This window comes from Aspergillus tanneri (assembly GCF_003426965.1).
Source record: "Aspergillus tanneri strain NIH1004 chromosome Unknown AapTan_7_pilon_pilon_pilon, whole genome shotgun sequence".
In the NCBI taxonomy this organism is placed as follows: domain Eukaryota; kingdom Fungi; phylum Ascomycota; class Eurotiomycetes; order Eurotiales; family Aspergillaceae; genus Aspergillus; species Aspergillus tanneri.
In genome coordinates this window covers 3,303,097-3,323,373 of record NW_022984634.1, presented here as the reverse complement: position 1 = coordinate 3,323,373, position 20,277 = coordinate 3,303,097, and the positions used below count along the sequence as shown (strand labels likewise).

Genomic DNA, 20,277 nt, shown 5'->3' with positions numbered 1-20,277 from the left:
TCAACGTGACGGAATAAGAATGGCCACGGATGACGAGAGCGTAAAGGAGAAGGGAAAAAAAAGTAATTTTGAAAGTGCAGAAAGAAGAGCAACAGAACAAATATAAACTGGTTTTCCATCCAGGCACACCGGCCGTGAGCAAGAGAAAGCCGCATTCCATCCCCCAGCAAACAAAAAGAAAAGGAGACAAAAGAAAAGAAAACACTAGCGCAAGTCTAGGGCCCTTTAGTGGCCGTAATTGCCCCCCCAGCCACCCCGTCCGCTGTTGCCGTAGTAGTTCGCGAAGCCAGCGCCTCCATAGTTACCGTACCCGGTCGCCTGCTGGTGGCTTTGGGAAGCGGCGGCTTGATGGCCGCTCAGTCCACCCAAGCCACCCCCATACTGAGGGTTCAGGTGAGGGTATCCGCCGAAGCCCTGCTGGCCCTGCTGGCCCTGCAGGGGAGGAAGGCCGGTCTGAGCTTGGGATTGGCCGGGAACGTTGCTGGTTGCCGAGCCAGGGCGGTTAGCCTGAGCCAATGAAGGGCTGGGGCCGCCCGCCTTGGGAGTGTCGAAACTCTTCGGTTCTTCCGTCGTCACTGGAGGTTGCTGGGAGATGGGCTGGCTCTGGCCAAACCCCGCCTGGGATCGTCCAAAAACGTCCGGCATCCCCGAGCCGAATGCATTCGCACCAGCGGCCGCAGTCTGCTGGGTCTCCGATGGCTGGGCAGATCCCGTACGGCCGTAAACCGAGTCGCGGCCTGGCACGGCTTGGTTGAAGGTGCCAGCAGCAGCGGCAGGCGACGAGGAGTGGTCATAGGAGAAGCCGTGGGGCTGTCCGTACATGCCAGTCTTGCCATACGGACCATACTGGCTGCCATATCCATACTGGGCATTGTGAGGCATGTAATGATCGTCATAGCGGCGAGCATCGTCATACATCGGACGGTTCCTGCCATACTGGTTCATCTGGCTCACGTACGTTGCATAGTGGGGATTGGAGAAGTACGGATACCCATATCCATAAGCCGCGTGGCCTGGCATGTGAGCTGCAGTCGGGGTCTGAGTAGCGCCAGGAAGAGTAGGATTAGGCGTAGTATGTCCGCTGTTGGGAGCATCCACGTGGCCATACCGGCTGGGTGGCTGAGTGGTGGGGATGTGCGGTTGCTGCACCTCGGCGCCCGAGACACCAAAGCCAGCAGCCGCTCTCTGGGCAACGGTGGCATCCTGGGACTGGCCGTAGGAGCCGTAGTAGTTGTAGGGAAGGCGATGGTCGACGGCGTAGAAAGGTGAATACTCGCTGCTCGTCGTGGCGGTGGGCTGCACAGGAGCCTGGTTGGCGAATGGTTCCTGGACTTGAGGCTGAGGCTGCGAGACCTGCTGGCTGAAGGGATCGTAGGGCTTGTGGGCGTCGGTGTAGCGGGAGAAATCGGTGAAAGAGGATTCGGCCGCGGAGACCTGAGGAACGGGGGGAAGACCAGGGGCGGGACGAGAGACAGCTGGGCTGCCGGTCGATCCCTGGGGCTGGGTAGAAGGAGGCAAGGAGGCACGAGGGGCCACGGGGGAGTGTTGAGGGGGTTGAGCACGAGTTTCAGCGTCTTCGCGGTTCTCGTCAATGTCGACGTCGGCAGAATCACCGTTCAATCCCATGCTACCAAACTGGACTGCTGCCCGGTCCACGGCATGGTTTCCAGGCATAACCACTGCTTCTTGCTGTTCCATCACGCGACGTTGGGCACCTGGGCCGCGAACGCTCTGTCTCAACGCGCTTGCTGGGTAGGTGCCGGGTGCGGCACGAACGGGAGTTCCCGTCACCGCAATGCTGTTCGCATGAAGGGTACTGCCAACGGTGCTAGCTGCAGTCGCCGTGGGGGCCGGAGGAGAGACGTCTGGGATCTGCGCGAGGTTCGTCCTGGTCAAATCATCCTTGGCGGGTGTAATTTCGGGAACACGAGGGGCTGCGACCGGTAGTTCAGGTTGCTTGGGGATAACCGGCTCGGGCGCCTTTTCGACGGGCACAGGGACCGGTGCAGAGACGGGAGCAGGAATGGGAGCGGGTTCGGGTGCTTTTTGCTCCGCGGCTGGCTCAGCAGCAGCAGGCTTTTCGGGGGCAGCGATAGGAGCGGGAGCGGGAGCAGGGGCTGATGCAGCAGGTTTCTTCTGAGGAGTAGCAGCGGTCGTAGCGGTAGGAGGAGGAGTGGGTTTGGCGAATAAACTAGCCCAGCCTTTCTTGGTGCCTTCGGGGATCACACTGGTCTTTGCAGTGTCCTCCTTTGAAGCATCAATTGATTCCACTGCTGTGAGTTCAGAATCGGCTGTCTTCTCAATCTTTAGGCTCTCGGTAACGGCTGTGGAGGTCATCTCCGTGGTAGAAAAGGTAGTAACAGCTGGCTTCTCTGACCGGCTTCCATTGGTATGAGCACCTGCACGACCACCGCGACCGCCACGGCCACGATCTCCACGGGCGCGGCCACGGCCTTCGAATCCGCCACGGCCACGACCTCCTCGAACAGAGACGGGGGTTGTCTCGGTCGGGGTGCTCTGTACCTCCTTGGGTTTGGGGCGGCTCCGATCTGTGGTCTTCTTCTTTACCTCACCCCACTGAGAGACGTTGCCTGGTGGGACGGGGGAAAGTCAATGTCAGCCAAATCTAAATAGAGAGGCGAGGGTCGTCAGAAAGAAGAATGGACAGTAGGGGGTCGCACCTTCAGTTATGCGATCAATTGCAGCCTCAAGGTCGCCATCTGCATCCTCTAAAGCGAACACAAGATCTTCATCCGTCCAGTCGGGGAATAGCTCATTCAACATGGGCAAAGTGCCAGCATACTTCTTCTTCATCTGACCGATTTCGCCTTCATCATCGAACGTAGACGACGCATCCTCTGAGTTGTCTGCCTTTGCAGATCTGTTGCTGCCACCTCGGCCACCTCTGGAGCTATAGCCGCCGCGACCACCGCGACCAGATGCCCTGCCACGAGAGGCAGCGGGCCTCGATTGAACTTCCGACATATCGTTCTGATGTAATTTGTGTATGATCTCCCAGGAGAAAGGAGGAGAGAGAAGGAAGAAGGAAAGAAAGGAAGGAGGACGAAGGGAGAAAACAAGGTGTGGCTAGTGGGAAGAAAAAGCGGGTAAAACGAGGTTTAGTTGGTTCGTTGGTAGAGGTTTGGGTGTGAGAGGGAGACAGGTGACTTGTATGGTAAGGTAAGTGTAAGGGAAGGGACGGGAAAGAATTGAAAATTTGGAAATCGGAGTCAGCAAGAGAAACCGCACACAACGCCCGATTCGGAACGAGGAAACGACAAGAGGACTACTGCAGATAGAGCCGCGAGATTATGGTTGTATGACGAAAACAAAAACTTAGTAACTACTATAAAAGGGAAAAACAAAAAAAGAGATCAGAACAAAGAATAAAGAACAATCCGACCAACAGAAGCTGCTTTTTTGCCTGTCGTTTCTGATGGGTAAAATACTGTTCAAGGAGGCAACATCTACTAACCCAGAAGGGTCTAGCGCGTTCAGCTTTTCCGCCTGATTGGCAACGGGCAGTACAAGGCTCTGTACTCTGTCATATTCAGGCATCATTTAGCGAGGATCATTCGTCATCGACAGGAGATGAATGATAGATAGATCATCACGAACTGGGCTGTTGGCGAACAGCGACAATGATTATTCAACGCTCTCCCTTCCTCTCCCTTTTTAGTACGGAGTAGTCTATCATTCTACTGTATCTAGTTAAACTAACTTCTTGAGAAGTGACTAAGCTTCTATTCACCGCCTACGGGCAGAACCTAATCAGCCATACAACGAAGCAGGGAGCATCAATTATCGTCAATAGATTCATCCCATTCATTATCTCCTAGTGTTGAACCACGCATTTGACTTTCTTGTTCCCCTGTTGGGTTGATTGATCTCACCCATTCACCGCTATGAAGGGCACGTCGATCTTCAGCTTCGCACCATGGTCAAAAATCCATCCCCCTCTTCCTCGGACCCCCCGCGAGTCTCAACAACTCCTGAACGCCCTTACATCCTCCTTCCGTCGCCAGTTGGATCATGAACATCCCCCTTCCCATTCATTAGATCGGGATGACAACGGCGATCGTCCGCCGGTGAACCCCAACTCATCCGTGCATGCCACTGATAGTCATCTGCGGGCCATTCTGGACAACCCGCTCTTCCGTGTAGTCCCCGCCAAATCAGTCGCAAATCGCGGACAGTCGGGGATGAGCAACGTTGAGCAACAGAGGCTAGCAAGGGAGCCTATGGTAGTATTTGATGAGCTGGTTGCATCTGGTTCGGTCACAGTGGGCGGCCTTCGCAGCTGCCTAAAATCACAATTGTTGCTGGCAAGCCGTCACACAGGCAATGGGTTTATCCAGGCTATGAAGGAGTCCCGGGCGGGTTCGAAGGTGGTTACCTGGTGGTTTTCATCTGATTCGGCGGCCAGGAAAATGCTGTTCAAATCCCGGGCATCGACGTCTTCTCTGATGAAGTTTATGGTGGCCGAAGGACTACAAGATACCGTTATGCTCTGGCTGAGAATCGTGTCAAAGAAAGAATTAGGAGAGGGCCAGAACGGTCGAATACCGGATGCCGTTGCACATCAACTGTTCAGCAACCTTTTGCTTGACCTGGTCGTCGCGGAGATTCAGTACGGTGGGGGGGTAAGCAGCGCTTTGCGATTTTATCTACAGGCTTGTAAACCACATCTGCCTGCGAAAGAAGAGGTCTTGGGTCAATCAGTCAAATCGATGCTCCTCCCTGCGGGTACCCATCTAGGTCAATCTATAGTCCAGGACGGGCAAATGAGTACCGGAAACATGCCAGCAACTGTATACGAGGATTTTATCGGTGTTCTTTCTACGCTGTCACCTACTTCATTATTGTTGGCCACGATATCTCTTTACCACCCTACATATCCCGACCCTACTCCATTGCTCCAATTCGTGGAGACGCTACCTCCCGACCGACTTGACACATGGACCGACACGACACGAGAACGCTTCATGCGGCCAGGTTTTGACGCACTTCGTATCTTGTTGGACCAGCAGAGATCACGTGAAGCATCCTACCTAGCACGCTTCATGCAGCAACAGTTGCCCGGAAGACCGGGCCAGGAGATGGCACGTCATATTGTGTCGGCGGAGGAAGAGGACATGCTTGCCCGTCTCGACCTGGCGTTCACGTGACCAGCGCAGGCTCCCCCAAGAAAAACTACCTAAAATAGGCTCCGAGCCTGTCTCTCGTTTGTTTCTTTCCTACGGTGCGTCAATGTCATGGATTTAGATGGCCAAGGAGATTGGAAACCGGGACGGATTCGTCCGCCTGATCTGCGAATGATGGACCAGCCATTAATTGTCTCACGATCACGCCAGCCCACTCTGCTCCGCACTCTGCTCCACCCAGCCAGCCACACACATGGCGCGATTCTCCCCTCCTTGGCATGCTTGCTTACATACCTCCGAACGGCCGGTGCAGGGGAAAGGCTTATGTACAGTACCTCGCGAGCTGAGCTTCGGAGGATTGCCTAGTTTATATCATTCTAGTCGCTCATTTGCCGTCTCCTCTCCAGCAAACCCAAGATTGAGTTGCGCGTGAAACGGGTTAGCGTCCTGCAATGACCTTAGTCAACGTCACAGCGCAACCTCATCTCTCATCCCTCACCATCCATCTCTCCCTCTCCCAGCCAACCCTAGCGATAGTAGGCATCGAATTTAATCATATTACGGTCGCTTTTTACAGGCGATCCTTTTTTCTCTTGAGCTCGATCCATTCTAGGCACATATAAACATCGGCCGGCGTTCCCATCATGGCTTCAGAATCGATTGGCATCTTTACCGCAGCTACAGCTCAGCGTATGTCTAGTCGTAATGTGCCCGTGGTCCGGGACTCTATGCAACTTCTTGCCTGGCTATTTGTACACTAAGACTAACCTTGTTTATCTAGAGGACGCCGGTACCAACGGAGTTGACATCACTACGCAAGTCAATGGTAACAACCACCCAACCAAACTTGATGAGACAGGCCATGACCTGAACAAAGCCACCGAAGAATGTAAACATGTCAAAACCGTCAACCCCGCCGAGGAGACCAGATCGGGCGAGCAAATCTCTGCCCCGGCGAGTGCTGACGCCCAGGAGCCTACCGGGGAGAACAAAGCCGAGCAACCAACTACTGGCAATAAACGCGAACATGAGTCGATCTCCACCCCTACGGACCCCGGCAAGGCTACTACGGTGGCTTCGACTGAACCGTCTGTTGCACCTGCCGCTAAAAAGCAAAAGCCCGATACCAACACTGCGACTGAAAATGGTACTGTGCCAAACGGAGAGAAGAAAAAAAGCCATTCCAAGAAGGTGAAGGATACCGTGAAGAAAACTATCCCTACGGATGGTATCGGCAGCCGGACACGTAGTCGAACCAAGACTGCATCTTGAAGCAATGGTTCAGCCTCCTGGAGGATGAAATATGACTGTTTGCGTCCTATTGTCATGTATGAGGAACTGGGGGCGAATTCTACTATTCGTGTGGACACTGCGAGATGCATCCTCACTTAAAATAACTTATGAGAAACTATTGATCTTCAATTTCCTGGATCCTGTTGAAGGACAGCTCCTTAGTACCTTGCACTAGTTCTCGTAACTCGATTCGTGCCGACATCGGCCGGCACGACGCTGAGTCATGACCCCCGGAACGGATCAACTGCTTGTTCGTCCCCACTATCACCAGAGCGGCAAGTGTGTGTCATAGAGGGACCTTATTTAACTGCATCGCCATTATTGTCAGTCTGATAAAGTATCGTATAGATTGTTTTCTTAGAACTGCAGCTGTCGTTGGATCTCGTTGAGCAACCATGTCTTCCCATATCTGGCTTCGCGCAGAGACAAAGCCTGCTGAGGCGCGGTCTGCCCGTGAGTACGAGTCATGCCCACCGGCGGTCATTGTAGCTCAATGGCTTGTTATGTCCGCATGAGGATGTCGCGAACTATGATTGTATTGACTTTATTTTGTCCCTAGTGACACCATCTACTACCAAGGCGCTCATTGACGCTGGTTACAAGTTGACGGTAGAGCGCTCTACCCAACGTATCTTTGATGGTAGGCTCAAGTTCATTTCTCATTTTGGTCTGTGTTGGTCAATTGCTTACAATTGTGCTCTGTTGTAGATGAGGAATTCGCCAAGGTTAGCCTGTCCGTTTATTGACACTCTAGCTTACGGAAACTTATTGTGTCGTGATACAGGTCGGAGCTACCCTCGTCGAGGAAGGTTCATGGGTGAAGGATGCACCAAAGGATGCCTATATTCTTGGTCTTAAGGAACTGCCCGAAGACGACTTCCCTCTGGAGCATGTCCATATTTCCTTTGCGCACTGTTACAAGCAGCAGGGTGGTTGGGAAAAGGTACTCAGCCGGTGGCCCCGCGGAGGGGGTACTCTTTTGGACCTGGAATTCCTCACAGATGAAGTTGGACGAAGAGTAGCTGGTATGATGACGCTTCTTTGTTACGTCTACCATATGAAAGCTAACGTGTAGCTTGATAGCCTTTGGTTATTCGGCCGGCTATGCAGGTGTGTATCTCTCTGCTCTGCATGTTGGATGACCGACACTAATGGATGACAGGCTCCGCATTGGCCGTTAAGAATTGGGCCTGGCAATTGACTCACCCCGAGGGAGAGCCCCTACCTGCGGAGACCCCATATGCTAACCAGGATCTGTTGATCGAGTCCGTGAAGCAGTCGCTAGAAGCTGGCAAGAAGCAGTCTGGCCGATCGCCCAAGGTCCTAGTGATTGGAGCTGTGAGTACATATTCCCTTATGGTGTACGACAATAGCTGATTATTATGCAGCTTGGACGTTGCGGCAAGGGCGCTGTGGATCTTGCTAAGGATGTCGGTATTCCTGAGTCCGACATCTTGCAATGGGACCTCGAGGAGACGAAGAAGGGTATGGAACCACCTTTATATTCAATTTTCCTACATACTAACATATAATACAGGCGGTCCATTCAAAGAGATCGTCGAGGATGCTGATATCTTTGTCAATTGTATCTACCTTTCGGCTAAGATCCCTCCGTTCGTTAACCTGGAAACACTCTCCTCGCCCAATCGTCGCATTTCCGTCATCTGCGACGTGAGCGCTGACACGTAAGGCTTGCCTGCCCACCTATCCAAGAATCCCTCAAAGCACCCCACTAACCGGCACTTGCAGGACTAACCCTCACAACCCCATCCCCGTATACAATATCACCACTACTTTCGACAAGCCTACTGTGCCCGTCACCCTACCGGCAGGCTCTCAAGGCCTTCCTCTGAGCGTCATCAGCATTGATCATCTCCCGTCTCTTCTTCCCCGCGAAAGCTCTGAGATGTTCAGCCAGGCGCTGCTCCCCAGTCTCTTGCAGCTGAAAGACCGGGCGAACGCTCGTGTCTGGAAGCAGGCGGAAGATCTGTTCAAAGAAAAAATTGCAACACTGCCATGATTGATGTCTGTACGTATGAGCGTTAAATTTCGGTCTATGAATTTTTTTTTATGGCTACGGCAAGTTTTGCATTAAGGACTGGGTTTTTTGATCTATGCTCTCTGGTACACAGATCCTGGATTCGGGTGCATTCTTCCAACGTTGTAATGTTTAGATGCCACAACTTTGTGCTCACTGAGGTTAATAGCACTAGGCCTTATCCAGTCACCTTAGTCAAACGCAACAGATTCTAAGTGCTTACGAACTACAGTAGCTCAGTACTATCATCCGTAGATCGTCATGGGTCATTATTAAATCCAAGTCATGATAAATTTCTATCTCATCTTCCAAATCCTAACAACAACATCATCCACATCGCCAGCCCTTAACCTACCATCCAAGAACGCCGCCTCCTTAATCCATCCAGAGGCAATTTTTCCGCACGTAGATCACGCATTCACATCCCTTAGTCTAATCATCTTATCATCAGACGCAGAGACGATAGGTTTCTCATTCGGAGAGAAAGTCACAACCCTAACCCACCCAGAATGGGCCTCAAGGACCCTGTATACCGAGTCTGTGGTGATATCATAAAGCTGGATGGTCATATCCGTCGGGGCAGATGCAGTTGAAGTAACTCTGGGAAGACTGCCACCGTCCTAACATAACCTGAATGATCTTTGAGGATCTTGTATGTACAACCTGTGGCAGAATCCCACAATAGGACCGTCATGTCATCAGACGCAGGAACCATCAGCTTTCCATCAGGAGAGAACGTAACCGCTCTAACCCAGGCAGAATAGCCCTAGAGAGTTCTATCAGCGACGTTGAGAACATTCCATAATCCGATCGTCATATCATCCGACGCAGATGCTACTGACTTGCCGTCGGGGAAAATTCCACACTCCGAACGCAGCCGGAGTGGCCCCGTAATGACCTATACAGGAAACCTGTGGTGATATCCCACAAAGGAACCGTTGTATTGTCAGAGCTGGACACCACTAGTCGATTGTCCGCAGAAAACGCCACAGTCCTGATCCACCCTGCATGACCCTGGAATATCCTAAGTATGCGTCCTGACCAGCATCCCAGACTCGCACGGCTGTATCGTTGGATACAGAAGCTATAAATTTTCCATCGCCTGTAAAGGCAACGGCCCAGACCCAGCCGGTGTGGCCTTTGAGTGTTTGTCGTTCTACCAGTTTTCCGTGGGAAGGACTGGCTGTGAGGTTTTGCGATAGTGGTAGCATCGGATGTGTATACGGATAGATCTGTAGGTTGGTAGATTAGATGAGAAGGTGTTGAGAAAAGAGATTGTTAATAGTAGGGCGACTTGGGGGTCTGAGGTTGGAACTGGTTGGAACTCGTATGTGTTACATAGATCGAAAAATATATTTTTCACATCCAGTCTGGACAGCGCAGGTCCTTGACTTCTTCGTCGGTTGTTATTCTTTCTACTCTCCATCACAACGTCTCTCTCGCTTCCTTACATCTACTTTTATTCGAGCGGAACAGATGGTATTTTTTCGACAGATAAAACCCAGCAAGCATGAAAGAGATTTATTCGATATCTACCATCATAACTTTATATGTCCTCAAGGAAACTATCTTAGATTCCGGTATTCATCTCCATTCTGGCCCTCCACGGCCCATTGGACATGATATCCTTTCACGACGAGATAATCCTTCCACGCCTGGTCTTCATTGTCCAGCTCCTTATGTGGATCTACGAGCACAAACCACCGTACCAAAGACCCCAGTACTGCAGATCCCGGTCCGGTCAGGAAAACAGCCTGGTTGCCATGGAACTTGTCGTCATGCCAGTTAGCAAGAATTGGCTTGAAGATCTGCGTGCTCACAGCCGCTCCGGCTTTGCTCCACGCGGCCGCCCGTCCGACTCCGTGGCCACGCAGAGCCTTGGGAAAGCTTTCACTGGCAGTCAAGACGATCGTAGACCCCAGACCGATCGCGCCCAGGGTGAGGAATATGCCGCATAGAACAATAAATAGCGGCAGGTGCTGCTCAATATGTCGGAGAGCGCCGCCAAGAATAAACCCTGCAGAAAGAATCCTAGGGCCATGGTGCGATGTCTCCCTATGTGGTCCGAGAGGAGGCCACCAATGATGGCCCCTGGGATGTAGAAGCAGTTGAATAGAGTGCCCCAAGACATGCTTAGGGCGAGGGAAGAATTCGGGTTAACGCGTGCAATGATAGTGGACGAGAACAGCCCGAAGGGATACGAGATATAGTTGTAGGTGAACCACGAGCTGCAGACCCCGAGCAGTGGCTGCCAATACCTCCTAAGCGCCAACCAGTACGTTACTGGTCGTTTCTTCATGGCACTTTTACGATAAACAGAGCTGACAGTCATCCGGTATCGAAACCAGAGGATCGACAACGGGGGGATGGCGCCCATGGCCAGCGCCACGCGCCAGACTTTGTCGTAGTTGCTGACCCGTTGATGGAAACACAGGAGCAGCACCAGCGGCACCAACGCTCCGAAGGCAAACCCAAGGGACGCAGAGAGATCGGCAATCATGGCAAAGATGGAGCCTCGCTTGTTCCGAACGGCCGACTCTTCGTCGGTCGCTTCAGCTGCTCCGGCACCTGCAACGGGATACTCGCTGGATACCATGGTCAGCCTGGAAGGAGAAATCGACAAAACATTCTTGCACAAGATCACACTTACCCACCAGCACCAACGCCCGCGATTCCGCGGGCGATGACCAGCATCCAAAACATTCCGTCCTCCGTTACTCCACTGGCTCCAGCGCTCAATGCAATCCTGGTAGTCAGAACGGCACCCCTTTTCCGACCCTGCTTGTCAGATACATACCCAAACGCGAGCATACCGAGGATCATCCCGATCATGAAAGCGTTGGACAGGCGAGACGCCACCTCAGCGGTCAGCGAGTCGGGGTCGATCATCGCCATGAGCAGCTCGATATTCCCAATAATGGCTGCGTTGAAACTGCCCGATCCAATGGCCAGGCCAGAGAAGATAATCACCAACAATACTGATAGCTTAGAATACTCGCGAGAGCCACTCTCCGCCCGCTCTTGTTCTCGTTGGGCAGCATCTCGGGAGGATTGCGTCTGAGCATTATCTTTTCATCGCATACCGAACTTGAGGCTACCTCAATGGCCATGTTAAGTTTCACGCAGTCCGAATTGAGACCACAAATCTACCCCCACCATGGCCGACGGTATATATGCGTTCTTTGCCTGCTGGAGTCGGTTGATCTCGGTGTCTCTGTGATTTCAGTGGCCGACATGGTGTCTTAACAGGTGCCAAAATGCGTCGATTATCGGGCAAATAATGGCTGATCTAGAAAGATTAATTTGCCGCGACCAACCGTCTCATTCGCTAAACATGCTGGCGCGCAGCGTAGCGTGCAGCGAGGGATCCTATGGCAGCTGTAGCCTGGTAACTGAGCTGCTGAGCAGGGTAAGCTCAGGTCGAATGCGGGGAAAATGATAAATCGTCGCATCGACTGTCCTCCTGTTGTAGCCGATTCCTACTTGGCCCACACGGCAGATATGTTGCATACTTCTTGCCCCCCAGATAAGTCTCTTTAATATCTATGGCCTGCTGATTGAAACGTGCTGCGGGTATACACATCCTGTCGGACGAACGACTTCATTTACCCCTCTTCCAAGTGGCAATCCGCGCACAACATAAAGGCTCACAGAGACGACCCTGTAGAACGGTCTGGTATATACTGAGCGGCTTCTAGACCCTGGTTTTGGGGTATTTTACAATAGGCAGAGACTCCTAAGTTGCTTCCAACATTTCACAGCGATCCCAGGGTGTCGTCGGCTCTTCACGCTTCACTCTAAGCTCGAGGAATTCCAACAATGTTCTATCAAGAACCTTCAGGAAACTGGGCTCTATCTTCTAGATAATGCATCTCCAATTGTACTGGAAGAATTTGAGGAACGATGCGACCGCCTCGCCCGAGCCCTAATAGCGGATGGAGCGGATGCTTTCGTTATTGATCCTGGCTATATGTTCAAGTACTTTGGGAACGTCAGTCAGCCCGAATGGGAAGGGTGAGAAGTAGGTCTCGGTCTTGATTCCCTACCACTCCCCCATTCTCACCCTAGACCAGCCAGAGGAGCGTCCGTTCCTCATTGTAGTGCAGCCCCATCAACACCAGTTCGGTTAAATCACGGCGAAGACGTCGTTCCTCTGCCATCATTCGAGGCAGAGCATGTCCTTCTCCAGGACATGCCGTTCTCCAAGCCCCTGGACATCATACATCATCCTCTGGGAAGAACATTGGAACCTGTATGACACGTTGAAGAGCTTGAACGTGTTTCCCAGCCTCAATCGAACCCCGCGCATCATGGTGGACGAGGAAATGTGCGACTTTATCAAGTGCGGGCTGGGGAACGCTGGATTCGAGATCGTCAGGCCAATGGGTGAGGTAGAGCATGTGAGACAGATCCAGTCCGAAAAGGAAGTGGGCATTCTTCGAGCTGTCAACACAGGGACCGTAGAGGTTGTGCGGCAAATGAGGAAATGTGAGCTGTTCCATCCCTATCTGCCTTCGGCGACGCAGGTGTTGCTGAACTTAGGCCTGTATCCGGGGCTGACTGAGAGCCAAATCGCCGAGGTTTTGGATAACACTCTCCCTTCTGCTAGCTTTGAACCATTCTTTGACATTGTGCTATTTGGTACATGGTCTGTTTGCTTCTCCAGCATTGGATCTGGCTGACGTTGGTTATAGATGAGAATGCAGCGAACGCCCATGGTGGCACCAATGGTTCCAAGATTCTCGAGGCAGAAACATTTGTCCTGATTGATGTTGAGTTGCGTTCGCTTAATACCACCATGTCTTTGGGATGACTGAACTCCCAAGGGTCCATCTTCTCGGCTATTCATCTGATATTTGTCGCACGTTCCTCCCCCCATTTCTTGAAAAGCCATCTGGGGATGACCCAATACCGCCGAGTCTAGAGGAGAAATTAAAGTTATCCCTACAGAGTAATATCGTTGACGCCCCTCCAACCATGCTGACCAGGTCTGGGACATTGTCCTTGAGGCTCAGATGCAATCTCGCCTTCAATTCCGGAGACCTCGACCGCCGCAAATGTGGACATCGCAGCTCACCGGGTCAATAGCAACGCAGGCTATGGCGATACATTTACCCAGAGTGCGCCATGGAATTGGCATCAAGGGTAAGTTTGTGTCATCCGCTTGCCCGTCAAGGAAAGAACTGTGTCTCCAACTAATGCGTTCACCTAGCCCATGAAAGCCCTTACTTGAACAAGGGCAACCACGCCACTCTCCTCAAAGCCGGCATGACCTTTGCCTCCGAGCCTGGTATCTACCTAGTGGACAAGTTTGGAGTTCGCCATGAGGATATCTTTTTGGTGCAGCGGGATGCGGAGCCGATTCTATTGACCGGTAGCCAAGCGCAGGGACCCTGGAACCCTTGAGAGGCTGAGGATAAGAAATGCAGTCCGTAGACATGGACGTACACCGTATACTTCGTATGCACCTATATTGTCTGGATGTACAAGCAGTCACCTGATCGGCAGCTTGTTCTTCGAATCTCCGTCTCTTCAATTTTCTCTTTCTCTTTCGCTGCATCTTCTTCTCGGATGAAGGCATCTCACCCATCCCGGCGATACTTGTGCTCATCATATCGTATCGAGGATCCATCATCGATCGCCCATAGAAAGACCTCAGCTGCTATTGAAGACAATACTCCTCCCCCCTCCAGCTACTTCCACTCCCCGCCGATCAGCCATGTCGATCATCCTGTTCACCGGTTATCTGATTTGCAAGGAGAAATGTGAATCCGGAATAGTCTCGGGTATAGGAGAATTTGAAAGCACTGGGAAGAGAAATTGTGGAGAGAACCGGAAGACGGACCTCGGCGTTGGAGAACTCCGGGCAGAGAAAGAGTCTCTCTAGTCTCTAGTCCGCCTCTCGTCAGTCTTCTATCCTGTCTGTCTCCCAAACCCCCCTCCTCCTACATGGAAACCACTCCGATGAAGTCTCGCATCAGTTGGACATTTGATGTTGTCCAACTTGGGTTCTTGTTCTCACCAGATTGTATATACTGTGCGTCATTTGCTTTTGCCTTCGTTACCCCATCCATCCACTAATCTCCACACCGCCGACATTTCATGGGGAAGAAAGACGGCTGACTAGATCGCAGTCATCCCGCTGTACTCATAACTGCCACCCCGGTCGCCGAGATTTTCCACCGCGTTGTATAGCATTGATATCCCTGTGAGCTGCCTTCTACGGTCTTGCTCGCGGCCCTGTTCCTCTAGTTCCTCCGATATCCATCGACCGGCACTCCAACCGCAGCCAATGGAGCGACGATAGGACCGATATCGCCTCCCAGTTTTCCATTTACATCGTCAACAAAAACGCTCCCTCCTCTCTTCCTCACCGCACGGATTGATGCAAGAAAAACCAAGCACCGTCGCCGCGTATGCGGCAGGTGCATCCCTCGCTGCGGTCGCCTTGTTTTACGTCTTCGGGCCCAACTACACCATTGACGGTGACGAGTCCAATGACAGCAACCGCAAAAAGAGTATCGTGGGCCTGTCCAACCCCGCCAATGACTGCTTTATCAACTCAGTCCTGCAGGCTCTCGCCGGCCTGGGGGACCTGCGCGTTTATCTGATCAGAGAACTTCACCGCCGTGAACTGGACGGCCCCGACGTATACAATCTTCTCCCGGACTTAGACGAAATTCCCCATGGACAGCGACCGGATAAGATCCGAGAGCTGCAGCAAGGGACTATTACAAGGGCGCTTAAAGAGATCCTGGACCGGTTAAATGAGCGTCCCATATACAAGAAGACGATCTCTGCCCGGGCCTTTATCCAGTCTCTCGAATATGCGTACCGGACGCGGATCAGTCGCAACCAACAAGATGCACAGGAATTCTTGCAAATTGTGGCCGAGCGGCTGAGCGATGAATACCATGCTGGCGTCAAGGCACGTCAGCGGATAAAAGGCTTGGTTGAGACACCCGTGGGCCGTGGCACGTCCGAACAAGACGACGAAATTTCAACCGAGAAGAACCAGGCCGACATTGAGGTGCGCATTGATGATGGATCGGAGAATGGCCTTCCGGCCATCATTGATACGAAGCTCAAAGAAATCGATAACGAGTACGGCTTTCCATTTGAGGGCAAGCTGGAGTCCCAAATCGAATGCCAATTTTGCCATTATAAGTACAGGCCGAATCAGACGTCATTTGTCAACTTGACGCTTCAAGTCCCTCAGAAAAGCTCTACTTCGCTCAGCGCATGTTTCGACGGGCTACTGAAGACTGAATACATCGACGATTTCAAATGCGACAAATGTCGGCTGCAACATGCGCTCGAAACAAAGTCTCAGGAACTGGCTCGGAGTCACTCAGGAAAAGATCGGGCGCACCTGGAAACTGAAATTGAAAAGATCCAAGCCGCTTTGGCTACCGATCCGGAGGGCCCTTTAGAGGGAGTTTCATTGCCACCTGCTGAACTCGCTCCCAAGCGAAAAATTGCACGGCATATGCGTATCATTGTTTTCCCGAAAATAATTGCAATCCATCTCTCCCGGTCAATATTTGACCGGAGCAGTTCCACGAAAAATGCAGCCAAGGTGTCCTTCCCTGAACGTCTTCCTTTAGGGGGTATCTTGGATCAAACGTGGTTCAAATTGCTGGCCATTGTCTGCCACAAGGGCAGCCACAACAGCGGACACTACGAATCATTCCGTCGGAACCACCTCTATCCCCCTTTCTCAACACCCGGAGCATTCAGCTCATATGCACAGAGTCGAGCGACCAGTGAAAACCCATCCGAGGCACCAAGCCCTCGTCTAGGGGTTCGCAGTATCCCGGACGCAGAGCCTTCTGCCCTTAGTATTTCGGAGCCAGCGTCGTCGCCGTCTCTTTCGTCGCTGTCTTCCGACCCGTCGCGTTCCACTTCGGCAAAGAAGTCCTCCAAGGAATCATCTCAGCCGAATGGGCCTTCGTCACCCGTCCCTCGACCAAGCACCTCGAGCTCCCGCGTTTCATTCCAAAGCCACCGCTCTAAGTCAAAGCAGAGACTATCGCCCGAATCCGCTCCCCAAAGTCCTTCCACCGATGGTGGTCGCTGGAGCAAATCAGGCTCGAGGCTTTCGTTTATGAGTGAGCGAATGGCTCCAAGCACATCCGTCGAGGACTCTCCAAGGTCCCCTTCTCGACTCCGCCGCCGCCGCAAAGCAAACGATCGCTGGTGGCGCATCTCCGACGAGAAAATCAAGGAATGCAAGACATCTGATGTGCTCGGTATGCAGAAGGAAGTCTATCTCTTATTCTATGAGATGGAGAAGCCCATCCATGGCCCGCTGGCCCCTACAGCCATTTGATGTTGACGGCACATTTCAAGGGCATGGAATGTAGATCACAATTTAGACAGGACTAAACTGCACATACTGTTGGACATATACGCTTTCATAGGAGTTTGAGGGAAGCATATATATGAGGTATTTAAAACTATATATATATCAACCTTACTTGATTGCCATCACAGAAGCTACGTATCCAGTACTTGAGAGTCAAGTTATCTTGGGAATGTATAAGCCTTTTGGCCTTTGACAATAGGAGTCTTGTACCTGTCTTTTCGTAATGTTTGTACCTCTGCATGAGCACCAAGGACTGGCACGTTGACACTTGTATCCTTTCCAAGGATCCATAAAAATGCTGATAGTCTGTGAATACCTCCAAATCACAACCCAAACCGGAATCTGGATCAAGTCCTTCACCTAGAGCGATACATAGCAAAGTAGGATCTATAAATTCCATTTGATATGTCCAAGTAACATCTGGTGTCTACCAGAAGCACACTTGAGCTGTTGTTAGCGAAGGTTCAATGTGTTTAACATCCATATGATGTACTGGTTCACCGAAAACATATCGATGATTTGATTAAGCACACTGTAAGTAGACATGTCCATCATCCGAGATCCATAGGGCTCTGTTGTGCTGGTTCCTATATATATCCCTGTAGTCGTATCCACTGCGCCCAGGAATATTTGTCAACCGGCCTTTTTCCAACTAAATCCTTTCGCCGAGCCATTGCTGAAGCACAGCACGTTGCCTTGATACAGACTCTCGAAGCATAAACTCAGCGAAGACCTGGATGTGGGCTTCCCCGGACGCTGAGAAATGGGATACGGTGGGATGAACATTCTAGATGAGAGTCAGCGGGAAACTTTCCCTGGTCTTGTCCTTTCCATGTGATATGGGATCTACTAAATGAGATACGAGATACATACGGCAAGGTTCTTTGCAAATACATCAATATCATCAACGAAGATCTCGTCTGTGCCGGAGATAATCAGAACTTTTAGCGCGGGCAAACCCTGCCACCATTTGAGTGGAGCATCCATTGGAACGAGGTAGTTGTCTTGCGGTGCGGCTCCACGGAATACGACAGACCAGTTCTCGAGACTTGGGATGTGTAGGAAGTCTTTGACTCGGTTGCGTCTCATAGAATCGGCAGATTCGGTGTCAAATGTTACCCAGGGTGATAGGAGGATCACGCCCAGAAAGGCAGATTTTGGGGGTAGGTCCATCGGGGGAACCTCGGGGTGAAGGTGGAGGATATGGGATACTAAAGCCAATATCAGGTGGCCGCCGGCGGAATCACCAGCGAGGATGACCTGGTAGACTGAGTAAGTAGTTCTTTCATTGGTTTCAGTGGAAGGACATGGGCACGCATACTTTGGAGGGATCTTTGTCTATGGTCTTGATGAGATAAGAAAGAAGACTAGACGCTTGCTGGAGTTGTCTTGGATAGCCTGCCGTGCTACTTACATCTAATCCAAAAATTTGTCAGTCGATCCCCGGCCCTCCAAATAAAAGTATGTGCGAACCATAAGACAGAAGCAGCACAGCCAGACTTTTGCCGGCAAACTGAAGCTCCCGCACAATTTGCCAAAGGCCCCGGATGTGTGCATCGGAAGCATACACGGCGTACGAGCCTCCTACGAATGATGTGTTAAAAAATATGCCCAGAAGGAGACCCGACCTTACCATGACAGTAGAACAATACATGCTCTGCAGAGCTGTCACCAATCCAGTGGCCCTTGGTGTCATTTTCAAGGACCACTGTATCAACCGGGAGTCCCATGGACTCCATAAAGACGGCATAGGCCTCATCAGTAGTCCGAGAAAGGCCTCTACATTGCACATTAGAAATAGAAATACGGCGGGATGACCTCTACCATTGCGGGGGTGGGCATAAGCATACAAGATCGCACGTGTTGGAAGATTGCCAGTTACTTCTCGGATTGCTGTATAGGCAATATGTCTATAGAACGTCGAGGCTCCATTGCTCTGCAAAGGCCAGGCCAATGCAGATAGAATGATGAATGGAACTTATCATTGAAACGGTTAACTGCGCTCAGGAAGACAAACCCGTGGGACTGTAGCAACATACTTGATTTCAAAATTCCCAGGACAGCCCAAAGTTTTTCCATCAATGAAAGAGTCGGCTTTGAATTCATGTTGGCGTACTTCTGGGACGCCAGAAATTGAATCGCTGACAAAAGGGACCAACTTCTTTGTCTGCTGGGGTCATTGATGGGATATCACAAGGGCCTCAGCCTTCGAGCACACAAGCCAGAAGCTGTATCAGTCAGGAGGTCGGAACTTTGCATCGCTCGGCGAGCCAGTAGATGACAGGAGCCTCATGCGACTCTGTAACAGGTATTCTCCAGCGCGAAATAATCGCCAAAGGTCGGTGCTTGAATTCAGGCTCTCATTAATCCCACCAAGCTTCGGGAACCGTGGTTCATCCTTACGCGTTATCCTAGGATTGCCATGGGGGTCAGCTGACAAGCTGACTCTTTATTGTATCCACCTCGACAAATAAGCACAGAGGATCTTTCTGAGGCTGAGAAGAGGTTGTTTCCGTCTCTTGACGATGCAGTCTGCATAGTTGTAGGAAAGATGGAGGTTCGACGGCGATCAGAACAAGAACCGAATCAGGTTTAGCCTGCCATCGACTGCCCAGCACGTGCTGGGCTTATTCTTATCCGTAAACGGACTCCCATTCCCACTCTTTACTTTTAGTCGAAAGTTGAATACCAGTTTCCTGGGGAAGGTTTGCGGGTATGTTCACACCACAGGGCCGAGGATACCAAGTATAATTCTCGAGGTATAGGATCGGATGAAGATATTGGGTTGCAGCACATCCTAGCACGATTATCTACATGGACGGTTAACAGGAGACTGCGGACAACAATCGCAACATCTTGCTTCCGGAGAATGAGCCCTCGCGTTGGAAGTTGAGAGTAGATAATATCCAGGCCCTTATCATGGACGGTAAGATGGACCCTAGCTTAGGTAGGTATACCCGAGCATTATCTTTATCTGAGATGGCATTGGCAATCATTTTTAGTTCGTGGGTAGTGAGCATCCATCAGTAGCTGTTACTTGTATAGACTAAGGGCATCAACCATTAGTGTTGTACGACTATCCGTACCTCTTGTCGACTCCAGGAAATCACCCTGGATGTCTAAGACCGCATAAAGGCCCCACTTTTTAGTTACATAAGAGGTTAGAGTAGTTAAGTTAATTAGAGGACAGGGGTTTGACACTCAAGTCCTCCCAAGATCTCCTAAACTGATACAGGCCAAGAGGAAGAAGGGGGCAGAAAGGGGTAGAAGGATAGTAACGCAAAGCCACGGCTACGGAGATAGATGTCCCGCTGATTTCCCCGAAGTTAGGATGAAGTACGAAAGAATTACGGAGGAAAATGGGGAGAAGGAGCGAACACCCGAAACAGGCACGCGGATGCCAAGGGTAGCCGGGCGATATTGCTGAGGACAAC

At 51.5% G+C, this 20,277-nt stretch overlaps 8 protein-coding genes across 8 annotated transcripts; 5 read left to right on the top strand and 3 right to left on the bottom strand.

Annotated features, from left to right (window-relative positions):
• Positions 1 to 225: 225 nt before the first annotated feature.
• DEF1 (putative RNAPII degradation factor Def1) lies at positions 226 to 2,985 on the bottom strand (the record flags this gene model as incomplete). Its single annotated transcript, XM_033572328.1, has 2 exons — positions 226 to 2,591; positions 2,682 to 2,985. 2 exons carry the CDS (start codon positions 2,983 to 2,985, stop codon positions 226 to 228), a joined length of 2,670 nt encoding a protein of 889 aa, XP_033425643.1.
• Positions 2,986 to 3,905: 920 nt separating this feature from the next.
• Positions 3,906 to 5,168, top strand: LYS1_3 (uncharacterized protein; the record flags this gene model as incomplete). The annotated part of the gene is made up of 1 exon (XM_033572327.1): positions 3,906 to 5,168. The coding sequence occupies one exon, from the start codon at positions 3,906 to 3,908 to the stop codon at positions 5,166 to 5,168; it is 1,263 nt and encodes a 420-aa protein (XP_033425642.1).
• A 620-nt stretch (positions 5,169 to 5,788) lies between these two features.
• Positions 5,789 to 6,416, top strand: ATNIH1004_007707 (uncharacterized protein; the record flags this gene model as incomplete). Its single annotated transcript, XM_033572326.1, has 2 exons — positions 5,789 to 5,834; positions 5,926 to 6,416. 2 exons carry the CDS (start codon positions 5,789 to 5,791, stop codon positions 6,414 to 6,416), a joined length of 537 nt encoding a protein of 178 aa, XP_033425641.1.
• Positions 6,417 to 6,832: 416 nt separating this feature from the next.
• lys1 (saccharopine dehydrogenase (NAD+, L-lysine-forming)) lies at positions 6,833 to 8,457 on the top strand (the record flags this gene model as incomplete). The annotated part of the gene is made up of 9 exons (XM_033572325.1): positions 6,833 to 6,890; positions 6,997 to 7,077; positions 7,146 to 7,162; positions 7,222 to 7,462; positions 7,521 to 7,547; positions 7,600 to 7,775; positions 7,826 to 7,922; positions 7,975 to 8,122; positions 8,187 to 8,457. 9 exons carry the CDS (start codon positions 6,833 to 6,835, stop codon positions 8,455 to 8,457), a joined length of 1,116 nt encoding a protein of 371 aa, XP_033425640.1.
• A 1,583-nt stretch (positions 8,458 to 10,040) lies between these two features.
• Positions 10,041 to 11,585, bottom strand: ATNIH1004_007705 (uncharacterized protein; the record flags this gene model as incomplete). Its single annotated transcript, XM_033572324.1, has 5 exons — positions 10,041 to 10,492; positions 10,555 to 11,060; positions 11,126 to 11,221; positions 11,273 to 11,532; positions 11,559 to 11,585. 5 exons carry the CDS (start codon positions 11,583 to 11,585, stop codon positions 10,041 to 10,043), a joined length of 1,341 nt encoding a protein of 446 aa, XP_033425639.1.
• Positions 11,586 to 11,809: 224 nt separating this feature from the next.
• On the top strand, positions 11,810 to 13,881 carry ATNIH1004_007704 (uncharacterized protein; the record flags this gene model as incomplete). The annotated part of the gene is made up of 7 exons (XM_033572323.1): positions 11,810 to 11,884; positions 12,278 to 12,489; positions 12,665 to 13,116; positions 13,170 to 13,256; positions 13,302 to 13,393; positions 13,464 to 13,620; positions 13,688 to 13,881. The coding sequence occupies 7 exons, from the start codon at positions 11,810 to 11,812 to the stop codon at positions 13,879 to 13,881; spliced, it is 1,269 nt and encodes a 422-aa protein (XP_033425638.1).
• A 979-nt stretch (positions 13,882 to 14,860) lies between these two features.
• Positions 14,861 to 16,807, top strand: UBP16 (putative ubiquitin C-terminal hydrolase; the record flags this gene model as incomplete). Its single annotated transcript, XM_033572322.1, has 1 exon — positions 14,861 to 16,807. One exon carries the CDS (start codon positions 14,861 to 14,863, stop codon positions 16,805 to 16,807), a length of 1,947 nt encoding a protein of 648 aa, XP_033425637.1.
• Positions 16,808 to 17,495: 688 nt separating this feature from the next.
• ATNIH1004_007702 (uncharacterized protein) lies at positions 17,496 to 18,949 on the bottom strand (the record flags this gene model as incomplete). Its single annotated transcript, XM_033572321.1, has 6 exons — positions 17,496 to 17,630; positions 17,717 to 18,103; positions 18,165 to 18,259; positions 18,317 to 18,427; positions 18,477 to 18,551; positions 18,883 to 18,949. 6 exons carry the CDS (start codon positions 18,947 to 18,949, stop codon positions 17,496 to 17,498), a joined length of 870 nt encoding a protein of 289 aa, XP_033425636.1.
• Positions 18,950 to 20,277: the final 1,328 nt, after the last annotated feature.